Here is a 16871-nt window from a genome sequence, read left to right on the forward strand (position 1 = left end):
TGAAAACAAAGAGTGACAAAAATGCCATTTGGAGGATGAAAAAGGATGCAACGGCTAGAGGTGGGCAGGGGGAAAGAGGACACCATATGAAATTGGGGAATCGGAGGGTGTTGGGGACCAAGTTCAGAGCTTTAACATTTTCACATATCCACGGTTATTCAGTGGCATAAGCGTGGTAATAATAAAAAAAAACGATCGGGAATGAAAGTGTGTCACATGAAACAATGAGTGTTGGGGGAATGGGAGAGGGATAGAGAGGGAACAAGGACTTGAGGGGGGCCGGGGGAGGATGGTAAGAGGAGGGGGGAACTTGGTGAGCTCCTGGGAGGGCACAGAAGAGTTTGGGTTTTTGTGTGCATTTTACAGATAACCGCAGTTATTTGCAGCTGCCTGCAGATAGCTATGTTTATTTGTAGTACATTGCTCATACAACCGTGGTTATGGGAAACACGTTTTATAGAAAGTGTGAGTTAAACACGCTAGATTAATACTAAAAAAGTGGACTTTTACAGCTAAAGTATATACAGTGTGCACGGACAAAGGGCATGCTCACTGGCCAGGGCCACCGTCCCCTGCTAATAGGCCCACAAGACAAAAATATAGGGGGAACATGTAGGTAGTGTTTTAGAATATACAGTGGGCATGGCCGAAGACTGTGCTCACAGGCCGGTGCCAAAGACCCTGGCTAGTGGGACGAAAAGACATGTATAGTGGCCATGGCCAAAGGCTGTGGCCACCTAGGGGGTCCAAAAGAAACATATTGGGGGAACATGTATAGTGGACACAGCCAAGGTCTGGGGTGACTGGCCATGACTGAAGGCCATGGCTAGTTGCCCAGTAGGGTTTTAAAATCTACGGTGGGCACGGCCAGAGGCTTTGCTCACTGGCTAAGACTGAAGTCCCTGGCTAGTGGACACAAAAGCCAGGGTTTTGTTGGTTTAATCTGCTCAACTTAACTGTGCCTTAGTTAAATTTGCATTTGCAATAAGGTAGCATTTATTATTGTACTATCCAAAATTACAAGATTGTAAATAGTGTACTTCTGTGGTGCATGCTGCAGTCATTGCCTATGTTTATATATGATTAGGTTTCTGTATTAACAACAACACTCCAATACAATGATATTAGATGAGTACATTCTTTAATAGATTAAGTAGTTCATGATAGGTCTCCCGATCACCTCTGACATATTGTTACCAACAATATAAACACAACTCATTGTAGGGACTTTTCATCAAAATTAATTTCACATGTGATGTCATGTCATCAATGACATTTGTGATGTCATCTTTGATGTCCTTGGTGTTAGTCTTAGCAGTGCACGGTGGTGGCGCGAGTTCTGGTTGTTTAGCTTACCATAACTGGCGAATTCCTGGGGGTTTTTGGTTTTATTTGAAACCATAGCTTTTTTCTTTGAATTTCATAGGTTTTTAGTAGTCCATCTTAACCATAACGTCCCTTTAACAAACTCTTTTCAGTGAATATATATATATATATATATATATAGATAGATATATATTTTGTTTTAAAGGGATATCTGTGCATTGAGAATTGTGCATGTGCACAGAGACAACAAGAATATTTTCTTGACAGGTGTTGGACCCCAGTATAGTGACCAATGTCACAGCCATTTTATATTTGCATCCAAAAACTGTGGTTTTCCTAATGTGTATTTAATTATTTAATGTTAATAATATATTAATGTTAGAATTAATGTGGTGATAAATTAAATGTAGGGAGTCTATCATACAGCCCTTTTATCAAAGATGTATTTGTCAAATAAAGATGTGTGGTCATTCTTCTGCTCCCAAAAAGTTATTTGATTTCATGGAAAGCTGGCTGGAACCTTCAATGATGTTACTTGTTCTATTCCCCTTTGTCATAGGGGTATTTTAAAAGATATAGATGTGTGCCGTGCCAGACTGCCCACCTTGGAATGATAACCATCTATCAGAAAATAACATTGACATGGTTATTAGAGGTTTTGTTCAGCAAGGCAGGTGTAATGTTCTTATTATGACTAGACTCTGTAATAGAAGCAATCATGAGAAATGCACATTCCAAGATTTAAACAGAGACTAAGGGCCTCATTACGAATGTGGCGGGAAGGCAACAATGGCGCCGGTAGTGCTACCGGCGTCGTTGTTACCATACCGCCACATTATGAGTTCTGCTTGCGGGTGCCGCTCTGCACGCCTGGTCAGACCAGGCGTGCAGAGCGGCACCCGCAAGCAGAACTCGTGATTGCACTGGCACCGTTATAAACGGTGCCGGTGCAACCATGCTCCCCACCCCCATTCTGCCCTATGGGGTAGAATGGGGATCGGGAGCCCGGCCATACCGGCACCCATGATTGGGCAATTACTGGCCCATTCAACTCATAATAGGCCGGTAATGGCCCATTCGCGGGTGCCAGTGCCGGTAGCGAGTTTGGAGGTAGCCGTGCCCTTATTAAGGGCACGGCTACCGCCAAACTCGTAATGAGGCCCTATGTCCTTTTTTGTCTTTTTAATATCTGCTTTTGGAACAACAACACAAACTCCACCATAAGATATCTTTTTTTTTGTTTACCTCTGGTCGCACAGCTGTCAGGAACAGCTGGAATGGCTTTAGAAAACATGAAACTGACATTGCAATGCTCACCCACACAGAAAGACTCATTACAACTCTGGCTGTAGCCGTGCCATTAAAAACGTCACAGCTGCCGCCGGAGTTGCATTTTGGTCCGGCACCCGCAAAATATTTATGATATCTATGTCCGCTCCGCGGACACACTTCCGGGACGCTCCGCGAACAGGACTCTGATTGGTTAATCGGCTTGGGTCATGTCCGTGGAAATGCAACATGTTCGCTGATTGGATGGTGAAGAGCGTGAAGTGCATCAGATTTTTGAAAACGCCGGCCATCTTGGATTCGCGGACAGTGGCCGGTGTCCGCGGACATCACAGTAAAAACATATTAAAAAACACAACATTGCACTTGTCAAACTTATCAAATAATCTCTGGGGAGGTGAGGGTTGATGAGGATGGGATGGAATATGGCTGCAAGAAGCAAAAAAACGGGTGTTTTTTGTCACGAAAGTCCGCGAACAGTTCGGATGTTCACGAACAGTCCTGTGAAAGTTTGCGGACACCTCAGCATTACAGGGTTGGTGAGATACAGTTCTTGGATGGCATATAACTTTGGCACCACTTAATGGAACTGCATGTATATTTCTGACCTGATTCTGAGTATGCATGCAAAGTTTGGTGGGATTCTGTCATGAGGGGGCAAAATTAGAGGGGGGTCCCAAAATAATGTAAAGGCTTATAAATGAGGAGCCATTTGATGAATCTACACTTAATTTGGGAAACTGATAATATATTTAGATATGAATGTTTTTGCAACGTTTGGTGGGATTTTGTGAAGAAGGGACAAAATTAGAGTGGGGGTCCCAAAATAATGTAAAGGCTTATAAATGAAGTGCCATTTGACGAATCTACACTTAATTTGGCAAACTGATAATAGATCTAGATATACGTGTTTTTGCGAAGTTTGGTGGGATTCTGTCAAGAGGGAGTAAAATTAGAGGAGGCATCCTAAAATATTGTAAAGGCTTATAAATGTGGTGTCATTTGACAAATCTACACTAAGGTTTGCAAAAAGATTATAGATCTAGATATAGATGTTTTGGTAAAGTCTGAATGGATTTTGTCAAGTGGGGGCTAGATTACATGATGATTGTATGTGCATACATTTGACACTTTTGAAAAAATAAAACATGGGTGGATTTCCAGCAAACTTGCATAAGGAGCATTGGCAAGGACCTACAAGCATGGTTTTGCAAATGTGCCAGTGTTTTATTATTTGATAAGTGTCATAATGTAGCTACAAAAATAGCTGTATACCTTTAGTGACTGAGGGGTAGCCTATGGCCATGGGCAGTCATGGAATAAGGTCATGATCCAGACAATCTGGCTACTGGCCATGACCACAAGGGACAAAACATAGCATTAAAGTGGCCATGTTGACCTGGGACTGGCTTTGTGGTAAAGCTATTCGAAATTAGGATAGATCTGAAAGGGAAGAAAAATGTGCTTGTGGTAGTATGGTCATAGGGTTCTCTTTTTGCCTTCTGCAGGCTGCCATGGAAAGCGAAGAGGGGCCCTGTATGGAGCCCTCGCCTTCCCTTTCCATGGTGGCCATCTTGGAAAAGGATTTTCCTTCCTAAAATGGGATGCTGCAGGCGTCCCGTTGTAGGAAGAAAAAACCTCTTTTTAGCACCCTGAGTTCCCGCTTTGGGAACCTAGGGTGCTAATGGCCTTCATCCCCCATTTCAGGGGCTGGAATGGGGGGATAATGGTCCAGAGATCTTGTTATCCACCCTCGCTTCACTTGGGCTGATAACTTGGCTGCTGGGCGAGTATCCACCATTCCAGTCACTGGAATGGAGGATGAAAGCCACAATATTCACATTAGCGTAACACAAAATGCAAATGGAAATGCTGGAAAATCTTATTGAGTATATGGCCCTCATTACAACACCGGCGCTAAACCATGGCGCTATTAGCACCATGGTTGGTGCCGGTGTTGTAACGGGTCCGCCATGGTTCAATGGGGAATTACCACCCCATTCCAAGGTTGGCGGGGCGGTAATTCCCCATTGAACCATGGCCCTTCCCCCTTCCCATTTTCGCCCCATAGGGCTCTATGGGAATGGGGAAGGTGCTAAGTAGGGTACCGCAAATTGCGGTACCGTACTTAGCACCAAGGTCCCTTTGCGGGTCCCTACTTTAACGGTTGGTGTAGACCAGCCGTTAAGGTTGGGTCCCGCAAAGGGACATCGTAATCAGGCGCTAATGGGTTAACGGCGCCACAGCCTTTTACGGCGCCGTTAACCCATTAGCGCCAGGGTCGTAATGAGGCCCTATGTACTTTACTGAGAAATATAAAGTAGATGGAGTCTATTCATTTTTTTTTAGTTCTATTTTTTAACTGTGAAAGGTGGTTCCTAAAGGAACATTTCTTTTGTTGTTTTTGGATGTATTTTTTCTTTTTGGCGGGAGAGCTCAGAATGAAACGTGGGGAGGGAAATGAGGGAAGAGGAACTAAACACTTATATGGAAGGGTAGGTGGACAAGGGAAAATGTTGCATGTTTGTTATTTCTATGGTATGGCACTATGAAGTCAGATGTTCGTAGACATCTACGGATGCAAAACTAGTTGAAATTGTTGCAAAAAGTGTATAGAAGTGTTAGAAATGATTCCAGAAGGTGGGAAATGGCAGGGTTTTAAGGTGACACTTTGTAAATGGGAGACAAATATTGCTATATTGCGTAAGTATGATATTAGTAAGTTGTAGGAAAATAGCATGCACTAGTAAAAAACCATTAAATTCACTGAAAAAACGTTGTTAAAGGGGTGTTTTGGTTAAGTTGCACTAATAAAAAACTTGGTTAAAAGGGATATTATGGTTTCAAGTAAAACCGAAAAATCCCAGAAATTCGCCAGTTATGGTAAGCTAAACAACCATAACTCGCGCTACCACCGTGTACTGCTAGGACTAACACCCAGGACATCAAAGATGACATCACAAATGTCATTGATGACATCACTGATGACATCACATATCTGGGCCACTTGTTTTTGTTCATTGACATATATAGGCCAGGTGGTTTTGTTCACTGACAGAATAATAATAATAGTTGTAATGAGTCTTTCTGTGTGGGTGAGCATTGCAATGTCAGTTTCATGTTTGCTAAAGCCATTCCAGCCGTTCCTGACAGCTGTGCGACCAGAGGTAAACAAAAAAAAAAGATATCTTAGGGTGGAGTTTGTGTTGCTGTTCCGAAAGCAGATATTAAAAAGACAAAAAAAGGACATAGGGTCTCATTACGAGTTTGGTGGTAGCTTAATAAGAATGGGGGTGGGGAGAATGGTTGCACCGGCACCGTTTATAACGGTGCCGGTGCAATCACGAGTTCTGCTTGCGGGTGCCGTTCTGCACGCCTGGTCTACAAATTAGTCATCAAGTCCCAAGATCTTCTTAACGAATGTATTTATTTATGCAATGTTTGTCGGAAATCCGACAAACATTGCATAAATAAATAAATTAACGCTTCGTGGCTGTGGACTGTAAATACCTCTGTTGACCCCATGGGGTCACCAGAGGAAGTTACAGTTTTGCACACAGGCACATTTAACGCGGGCCACATAAAATGGCTTGGCGGGCCGCATTGTGGCCCGCGGGCCGTATGTTGGACAACCTTGGGCTTAGACCACTTTATCACAACCCCTCTTCAACACAACCGTCTCCTGCCTGGGACCAGGGGGTCCGGATCTTGCAGAGCAACGGACATCCAGTGCCCAAGAAAGAGATGAACAACGAGCCCATGGCAGCTCCCTCGCTCTGCCATGGTGGTCACATCCCAGGCGAGGCACTCCAGCGCCCACAGCTTCTCACAGCTGTTCTCATCCCCCTATAACCTGCAGTGCATGGCTTTTTCGCCGACACTCTCTGCATGTGCAATTCTGCAGATAAACAGGCGTGTCTCTGTGTCCTCCCTTCTTGCTGAGGTCAGCGTGTACTCGGACCTCTCTGTGAGTGTTATCAGAGCAGAAAGAAATCGACGCAATCTGAGAAGATGTGTATTTGATAGCTTTTGCTGTGCACACTCCTCAAGCCAGAACAACATCGAAGTGCCCTTGTCTACCGCCATAAACTGTAAAACACCTAAAATGTAGTGGAAACATTAAGTGTGATACATATCTAGCGTTCTGTCTGCTATTGTGCATTTAATAAAGGACTGCCTGCCTGGACCACTGCCCACTAGTGGCCCTGCATTTACATGGGATTTCAGTGAATTGTGTAGTGGGTATCACTATCAGTGGTCGAAGTCTGTGAAAAGAAGTAGTGGAACCATGTTCCCTGCTTGCAGGCCCTCCTCCCCACAACCCCCACTGCCACGCCCCCTCCCAGGGGCAATCCAAACCCCCAGACAAACACACCTGGGGCCAGATTACAGAAATTGTGCACCGGTGCAAGTGCTAAATTGCATGGTATGAGCCTTAGGGCAAAGTTTGCCTGATTTCTAAAAACACTGGGACATATTAGAAAACCATTGCACCATGACAACTGCAGCTTGGCATGTTATAAGCAATGCGGCAAAAATTGCCCCCATGCAAAAAAGATACAATTTCGATCCATTTTTGCACCTGGGCAAAGTTTGCCCTAGTGCTAATACCATTCCATATTAGCACTAGGGCAAACTTTGCGCTGGTGCCGAAATGCAGTGAAAACTTATCTTTTTTGCACTAGGGCAACGTTAGCCCCATTGCTTATGACGTGCCAAGCTGCAGTAGTCATGGTCCAATGGTTTTCTAATATGTCCCGGTGTTTTTAGAAATCGAGCAAACTTTGCCATAGTGCTAATACCGTGCAACTTGGAACTTGCACCCCTGCAAAGTTTCTGTACTCTAGATGCTGCTGTTTAACCCCTTTAGATGCTGCTGTTTAACCCCTTAAGTGCCAGGCTATTATGCAAGTCTATGCAAAAAGGACGAGCATACTCGTCCTTGGCACTCATTAAGGGAACGTCCAGTGCAGTGCACTGTAGTGTAAGTTTTGACTGCTCTCTACACTTTTATTTTAAAACAAAACCATTCCTGAATGGTTTCTTTTTAAAATAAAAGAATGGGAAGGAACAGTAAAGCTTAATTTAAAAAAGCAGAAGAGCACTGCTCCCAACCGCTCCCGCCCACTTCAATCACTATCCCTCATTGGTTGATTGAAGCTGTTCACTCTGATTGCTTAGTAGGCTGTCCCGGCATGCATTGCTGTGAGTGCATTCAGAGAAACGTTTCCATTTGGTATAATGGAAATATATGTTTAAGGTTAAGCCGGTGAAATGAAGCAGCGGTGAACTGCTGCTGTCAGCAAATGGTTTCAAACTGTACCACTGCTCAGTCCAGCTGTTCTAGAACATGTGTACTTTTATAATGGCCTCTTCCATGAATCATACATTCGCTCAACTACCCCAAAAGCCATCATCTAAGTGTGATGAGCCACAGATCTGGGGTACGGTTGATCCAGTGGCTTCCTCCAGAACCCCAGTATGATATGATATGATGGTTATTTATAACACACTAAATACCCAGAGGTTTCTAAGCGTGGACCCGGGGATCAAACCTGTGTTGCTCCGGTCGTCTTGCTTACAAGGCGAGCATGTTGCCCCTGAGCTATCCTCTCGAGATCCTACCAGCAGGGGCCCTGCATAGGGCTCCCAACCTCCCACGCCCCTCCCCCAACGAATGAGTTATCACCCTTCAAGCCCCCTCATTTAGGAATGCTATAAAACGCCAGTATTGTAGAACCAATCAATGGAGGGCATGGAGAAATGCTGGGACACAGCTGTGATTTCAATGTCTCATTATTCGCTGTCGTGGAATACCCTGCACACTCCATCTACCTTTACTACTCGGTTGTCGAGGCCCTTGGTTTTCTCTTCAAACTCCACTCCCACGGTGTAGTCCAAGTCATAATTCCGGAACGTGCTCAGAGTTTTGGTTTGGAAAACGTCTCCGTTTTGCACGAGCTGCTTGGTCTGCGTGAGGTGCACTGCAATCTTGCGGGTGGCAAAATCAATGTCTGCGAAGGAGAAGCACAACTTGGGTCAGAACCTGGCAAGCAAATGCATCATGGAGCCAGCACCGGAAACTCGAATTTCATTACATGACACCATGTAAAGGATACGAAGAAAATCAAAATGCAATGATAAATGAGCATACATACAGAGGATTTGCAACAGGCATCCACATCATTGCTGATTATTTTTAAAGGCCCAGCTCTCCATCACAATGAGATTATCTTCCCTAAAACATAGGATATAGTATTGTATTTATTTATTGATCATTTATAACACACTTAATACCAGAGTGGTTTCTAAGTGCGGGACTGGGATTCGAACCTGTGTTGCACAGTGTTGTTTTGCTTCCAAGACAAACATTGCCCCTGAGCTGTCCTTCCTAGTAAGTCTGAGAATCTGTTTTGGTTGATGCACTGACATTTCTTATGAATCTAGTAGCTGGAACATATGTCAATATAGTGTTTTCAGGTCAGAGGGACCTAGCCTGCCTAATATATGTAGCAAGACTCCAAAACCAGAACACAGTGCGCCTGGTTCACAGAGTCTATATGAAGCAGAAATGATGAGATGCTGGGAGCCTCTCTGATTTACACATGTGCCTTATGCCTGGTTTAGAAAGCCTAAAATGGGAGCAAATCTCAAGACGTTTGTGGCATCATTGAGATGCTCGTTGGCAAGTTTTTCTGACTCACAATTGTCTGTGAGCATCTCAGGGATCCTCCGGGCCTATTCACATTTTCTCTGGTTTGAGGCTTTGGGAATTAGGCATAAGACAGCAAGTGTATTCATAGATGCTCACGGACATCACCTTAGACTCCAGTTTACATCTATGTGAATCCTGCCCAGCAAATCATAGACGCATGATCGAAATCGACACGGCCTTCTAAAAGCTTGCATTTGTAGTGGTTTGGAGTGCAACCCTCTTTTGCAATCATGAGTGACGCAGCAGCACTCTCCATCAACCTTAGTCTTCAATGCCGGTGTGTCCTGGTGGATCGCTGACAAGTTGCTTGCGGCAGACATAGGGCCAGCCAGCACTTGACCAGCTTGAATCTCGGCAGGGGAGGCGTTGCCATCTCTCCATTTTCCCATGGTCATTCATCGAGTCCCATTGAATTGTAATAACAACTTTGCTGCTTTGAAGTCAGAGGAATCTGGTGTCTAGTTTAATCTGAAAATAAAAATCGGTACTATTGGCCAGCTGCATGATTACCTCCAATGCTAGTTCTACTGTTGATGTAGTGCTGTATCCCTGGTGTGGCAGCATCCTGAGCAGAACAGGGATGTCTACTTGTGGCTACTTGTGCCTTCACAGTATGCTGCTGGTGAGTGGTGTCAGCTACTGTGGCCATTAAAATGTGCAATTAGTTGTCATTTTATGTTTTAAATGTAAAACTGTAATGGTAACTAAGTAGTATGAGATGTATTGTTGGTCTTGGTGCCCTGTGGCTACACAGACATGCAGGTCATTGTGTGCAAGCTCTGCATTGTGAAGGTCTTGGCCAGGATAGTCTGAGCTATATCATTGCAGAGGGGCTGTTGGGAGTGTGTACTGATAGTGATCATGAAAAGGGGCACCATACATGCAAGGTGTCCAGCACTTTTAGAGAACCGCCACCCAAATAAGGCGGCTTCCTGCACCCCGGCAATATCAATAGAACCTACAATGAAGGAGAAAGTCCAAACTATACTGAGAAACTGCAACATGTCTCCCTAACTAAGCGGTGAAGTCGTGCACAGGCCCCATCTACACCACAGAGGAGCTCCAGAACTGAACATTGGAGCATCATGCCTTGCATAATTGTCTCCCTTACGCTGCATGCATTCAATTTCAGGCCGCAGTACCCTGGAATATGGTTCACAGGTTGCCTATGCGGTCCCTGCATATCTCATCTCTGGATGGAAGTGAAGACACTAGCGGCCACAAGGGGAAACAGGATGCTTCTCAGACTGCAGCATACATCACTGAGGCTGTGAGGGGGAGTTGGGCGCATGGTGGAGTAGTTGTGGTTGAATGGATAGAAGAAGTGGCATAGGAAAAGAGGCGAGCCACATTGGGAGAACAGCGTTAGGGAAAATGGAGAGAAGTGGAAAGTCACATCAAAGGGATGTAAGCCAGGGGAAGACACATGAGTGCGACGGAAGAAGATACGCGTGCCTTCGGTCAAGAATAGATGGGTCAGGGGAGAGGGGAAGTGGGACTACAGAGAAGAGAATTGAGCAGTAGTAGACGCATGTTGGGACAGGGAAAGAGCAGGGGTAAACTTGGGGTGTTTACACATGAGCCATGGAAGAGAAGAGGTGGACCAAAGGTACAGAAGAGATGGGAAGGGGGAAAAGGATAAATGGATCAGGAGAAGAGGAGAGGTAAACCATGTCTGTCTAGTGTGGAAAAGGACATGAGAAGTGGTCCAGAAGGAGAGGGGGGTAAACCAGGGTTGTTGAGTGTGGGTCTTGAGGAGAACAGATGAAGGAAAGGTTAAAGGAGTGACAAACTCTGCTTCATGAGTGTTGACCGGGGGACCGGGGGAGAAGGAAGGTATACCAGGGATGAGGAGTGGGGTACATACTAAAGGAGAGGTGGGGACCACTGAAAGGTGATGTTAGGTGGGCCAGGTAGAGATAAATGTTGGATATGGGGAAGAGGCGAGACCATCCTGGATTAGAAAGATGTGCTTCAGGAGAGGGTAGATGGGTGTAGAAAGGAGGAATAAAGAATGGGATAAAGAGAGTGAAAATAGTGGTGAGGTGGACCAAATAGAGAGGAGTGTTGGGGGCGGGAATAGAGGAAAGAGAAAGTGTGAGATGTGGGAAAGGAGAGGTGGTGGGAGCATAATGAAGGTGTATGTGGAATCAACAACAGGAGAGGAGCAGTTGGACCGGATGTGAATGTGTAAGCCTGGGTAGGGGTAAGGAGGGCCAAGGATGTGCACACGAGGATCAGGACAAAGGGGAGATCTATGCTATGAAACTGGATTGGTGGGTCAGAGAAGATGTGAAGCAGGTACAAGGAGAGTTGGGCCAGGGTGCACAGTGATAGGTTGAGGCAAGCTTGGAAGCGGGCCAGCGGAGGGGAGTGATGGGCCAGGGCAATGGCTGGCCATGAGTCAGGAAACATGACCAGGTGAAGATGTAGGAGAAAGAACATGAGGAGTTCAGCTGGCGGAGAGGAGAGATGGACAAGAGGAGAATGAGAGGCAGAACAAGGGAAGTGGAGAGGTGGGTCTGGGGTAGAGGGGAGGGGGACCATGTGCAAAGGTGTTATTGTCCACATTTTTCGAGTCGTGTCTTTTTTGGTGACACTGTAAATATGTATTCTCCTAAAGTGTATTGCTAAGATAACTATTGCTAAAAAATAGTCTTAATTCTTGGAAGCCCTTGGCTATGGTTTTGAAATGTTTCCTATCCTCTGACTACGTATGAGCACCATGTGTGCATTTGCATTTTTGGTACTATACCCTAGAGGGCCCAAATTAATTTGGAGCATTGGGGAAGGAGGCGGGGGGATTTGGGGAATCTTTCCTGCTGGATGACATGCATACTTCCCCTTTTCTCCCATCCCTTATTTGGGTGAGCTCTGGCCCACCAGGTCTTGGGCCTTCCTCCTATAATGGGGGTGGTTGTGTCTCTAGGACGCTGTACTGAATTGTGTAGGGCCTCCGGGGTCTCAAACTGCTTATTGGGTTGTGTGATTTCCTTGTCTCTCCCTGCTTGCCCTCTTGATTTATGTGGACCCACAAACATGCTGTCGGGTAAGGAGAGTCCTTTAAGAACATCATTGTTTTTCTGTATAATATACTGAATATCTTTGTAACACTGTGTTGCACCTTTTTGAACAGTTACATTACTATAAGGGTTTTCTCAGTATATATGTGTGGAGTAACTTTACTGCTACCCCCACCTGAGAGTTAAGGCTTGTTGCCCTGACTACATGACTTACCTTGAGAGGTTTTGCTTCCCTTTATTGTTGTTGGGTGTTAATCCCATAACAACCCACAACCCCAATAAGGCCAGTGATTGTAGTTCAATTTAACCTCTACATCATGCAGAGGCAATCGAGAAGGATCCATACATCAAACATGAAAGACTGATGGGAGCAGGAATTATTACACATCCAGGTGTACTGATTAAGAGTGGGGAGTGTACCGCACTGAGATGAAGGGTGGGATGAGAGAGGCGCCTAACCTGGAAGGGTGGTTGGAGACCAAAAGTGTACCTCACCGTCATAGGGCGCCAAAGGTGGGGACAGGGGAGGGAGATGTATAACACCTAAACGCACTGCCCAGGGTGTGAAATTCATCACACAAATAGGGATGCAAATTGGGGCAGAAACCGTGGCGCACATGGATTGACCTCGGGGGACAGGGAACACATCTACTGGTGGAATTAATGGGGGTAGTAATTGCAACATACTAGAATGAACTGGGGAAGGGATATGGGTTGCATTTAGTCAGAACATCGGTGGTAAGAAATGTATTGCTACTAACTAACCGTAATACAAACTCACCCCTTTGCTTACGCCTTCTGAAACTCTGAACTAAACACAACCGTACCTCTACAGCAGCTCAAACTGCACGCACTTCACAACAGCCCGGCAATGAAACAAACCATACACAATCTCACCCAAACACCACATGACGCCTACGAACTGAAAATGCACATACGCTCAGTGACCACTTTCTCCGAACTGAAGCTGCCAATAGCACATCGCAGCTCTCCTGCTTTTCCTACTTACAAACCTTGCCACTCTTCTTGCATTACAGATCTGCCAGAGCGCCAAAAGCACTCCAACAAGTATTCATGGGATGGAGCATATGCAAGGGACTAGTTTACAATAAAAAGTAAATCTGAGAAACAGGACCATAGTTGGAAAATGGCTTGTATGCAAGAACATATCCTTCCACGGCTACAGAAAATGTAACAACATACTTGAAACATACTAGAAGTGTATAAATGACACACACAAGTAGCGACAGAGAAGCTGCACACACGTTGTGGCGACACAAACTAGACGTCAATAAATGCCACAGACATGAAGCGACAGAGAAGCTGCACACAGTCTCAGTATGCTCCAGCTGTTGACCTAACAGCTTTACCCCTTACCTCGTCTATGGCACACCTCCAAAATGCACCTGTTATAATGTTTACGTACCGCTGCCATTGCTACTGTATCACACCATTGTACGAATGCTGTACCACTGTTGTTCGCCTAAGCAAGTATCCTGTAACAGCGCCACAATGCCCCAGGGCCGCTGCACGCTTTATACATTCAAGTAAATAAATAAATAAAGTCTCTGTCAGGGCTTCATCACACAGAGAAAGTACAGCAGCACACATGCAGTGAGTAACATCGCTGGCACAGAAAAGCAACTCCAGAGAAAGCGAGAGACAGAGTGGGGTAGAGACTTAGAGACATAAAAGAAGCACTCAGGCAGAGTCAGAGCAGCTGCACACAGAGAGACAGTGAGGGATGGACAGATAGACAGAGGGACAGATTCACGCAGGCTCTTCCAGACCTTCAAAACACACAGAGAAGGGGCGTCGGTATGACGCAATGAGTGACATAATTGGTGCAGAGAAGCAGCTGCAGAGAGAGCGAGACATTCATATAGACAGAGGGACAGAGGGACAGAGAAGCTTCACACAGGCGCTGCCAGAGCTTCATCACACATAGAAAGGGCGGCAGCACAAAGGCAGTGAATGACATAACCAGTACATAGGAGAATCTGCAGAGAAAAAGAGAGCGACAGAGACAGAAGGACAGTGGAGTCACACAAACGCACTGGCACAGCAGCTTCACAATACAGTGCTACAGCACGTTCACACAGGCAGTGACAGATTAGCAGCACTAAACTAATGACAGAGTGACTGCGCACTGAAGTGCTGCGGATGCATCACACAGAGAAGGGCCACAACAGAAAGGCAGTGACAGGGGTGGCACCGCGAGTTACCTCAGAACACCTGTACAGTGTGAGAGAGAACGAGGAGAGAAAGAGAGAGACAGAGAAACAGAGCAAGAGAGAGAGCGAGAGATCACACAGTAGTATACATGCAGTGACATCATCTTCACACAGGCAGTGTAGAAGCTGCCACACACAGGCAGCGGTGGAGCAGTTGCGCTCACGCACAGTAGAGACACTACGCATACTGACGAATACAAAGGGCCCGATTCATGGAATATTTGCCCGGTTCAAAGTGAATTTGCACTGCTGAAAACTGACTTTTCACCAGCAACACAAACCCTGATTCATGGAACTGTGCAAAGTGTATTTTTGCAGTGCAAAGTCCGGGCAAAGGCATTTTGTACTGCAAAAATGACTCTGCGCAAGGCGTACAAAATGACTTTGCACGGACTTTGCACTGCAAAAATACACTTTCCACGCTTCCACGAATGCGGGTTTGTGTCGGCAGTGCAAAGTCACTTTGAACCGGGCAAATATTCCAGAAATCGTGCCTAAAGAGTGCAAGAAAACAGATTGTTAAAACCGTGGGCAGAGAGATTACAAGGAGTGCGTGCAAATGATTTGCGCAACACTTGCAAGAGTTTATATTGCAAATGGTGCAGTTAGATTAGTTACGTAGAATAAACACATCTTTCAAAAGGGCCTCCAAAGCGATGACACCAAATGCAGGCAATGAGAGCACAGGTAGGGCAGGCAGGTAGAGGGGAAAGGGTTTAGGCGGTGCGATTTCATAAATGCTGGCAAAAACATTACAAAGTGTTCAGGCAACAAGATGGCTAAAGGCATACCTAGCTGGCAATCAAGGGCCCTGTATATATGGGTGCAGCCAGGGAATTACAAGTCAGAGGGGCTGGAGTAGTAGAGAATCTGCGATGGATTGGGGACACATCTTGGCCTCATTACGAGATTGCCGGTCCGGATACAACGGTACTGGTAAACTTGCCGGTACCATTGTATCCGGACCAGCAAACTCTGAGTTGTGCTCGCGGGTGCCTTTCATTCCACCAGGCCGCGAGCACAGCAAGCCTGTAGCACCGGCACGGTAATGAACATGACTCAAATGGCAACGGGGATCTACCAGCACCGGCACCCGCGAAAGGGCAATTACCGGGTCCGGTGGGGCCGCAATATCCTGGTTATTGCCCATTCACGGCTGCGCATCTTTTTGCTGATTTGGAGGTAGCCTTGCCAGTTTCACCAACAAGGCTACCTCCAACCGCGTAATGAGGCCATTATATCTAAATGGTGCAGATACAGCCTGATCTCGACCAAGAGAGATCTTACAGAGTGCAGGCAAAAGGGTTGCCAAGAGTGAACATGCAGATATAGCAAGGAGTGGCGTGCATTGCATGGCGAGCAAAAGCAGGGTGATGATAACGAGCGCATGCCAATTATTACAAAGCATGCTGGTCGAAATAGCCCTTATTTAAAGTACTGCAGGAAAAGAGATTAGAACAAGTGCTTTCAAGAAACTAGAAAGAGTGGAGGAAAAGCAAAATGTGCAGGCAAAGAGAATGTTACTAAACGTGCAGGCACAGGCATTTTGAAGTTTGCAGGCAAAGAGATTAAACTTCATGCTGAGGAATTAAAATAAAAAGCACACACAGGGAGGGATACCAAAAATGAAAGCTGGTAGGAGCAGACTGGGATTCCAAAGAACACAGGGATACATCACTAAAAAGTGCTTTCAGACAGATCACGAGGACAGCGAGGTCAGGGGGATAAAAGAGAAGCAAGGAAAGGGCAAGCGATGCAGGCAGAGCGATGATATGATGTACAGACGGATGTTAAACAGGTGACAGACATTTCACAAGACACGCAGGAAAAGGGACTGATGTCAGAAGTTCAAGGAACGTGAATTGAAGATTGCTGGAAGAAATATTTTCAATGCAGGTTAAGAGATTAAAAAAGAGCAGGCAAAACAATACCATTGAGTGCAGGCAAATGGACTTGAAAGAGTGAAACATGAAGGTTATCAAGAGGGCAGGTGAAAAGATGACAATGTTCATGATTTTCCAGGGGTACACACAGTCTTTTACCAACTGCAGCCCACAGGTTTGGAAGTATGGATAGCCCTGTGCTTTGACACGTATGGCCTGGTTGCGAGTTTTGAGGTACTTCCAAACTAATTTACCATTACCGCATGCAGTAATCACCAGAGGGCAAGTAGCCCGCATGATTACAAGTGATGCGACGCCTACCATTATTCCCCATCTTGAAGTCCCATAGGACTCCGTGGAGCTACAGTAATTACTGCACGTGCTACTGATTGTGTGTGCTGTT

General features: G+C 45.6%; 1 protein-coding gene across 3 annotated transcripts in view; it reads right to left on the reverse strand.

The window, feature by feature from the left end:
* RBP2 (retinol binding protein 2) overlaps positions 1-16871 on the reverse strand; it is a 60884-nt gene that overhangs the window by 8608 nt on the left and 35405 nt on the right. For all 3 annotated transcript variants that reach the window (XM_069620343.1, XM_069620341.1, XM_069620342.1), the window contains exon 3: positions 8449-8627. In XM_069620343.1, the coding sequence (XP_069476444.1) occupies positions 8449-8627 (179 nt within the window). The remainder of the gene's footprint in view (positions 1-8448; positions 8628-16871) is intronic.

This window comes from Ambystoma mexicanum, chromosome 10, assembly GCF_040938575.1.
Source record: "Ambystoma mexicanum isolate Mex_15411 chromosome 10, UKY_AmexF1_1, whole genome shotgun sequence".
Classification (NCBI taxonomy): Eukaryota; Metazoa; Chordata; class Amphibia; order Caudata; family Ambystomatidae; genus Ambystoma; species Ambystoma mexicanum.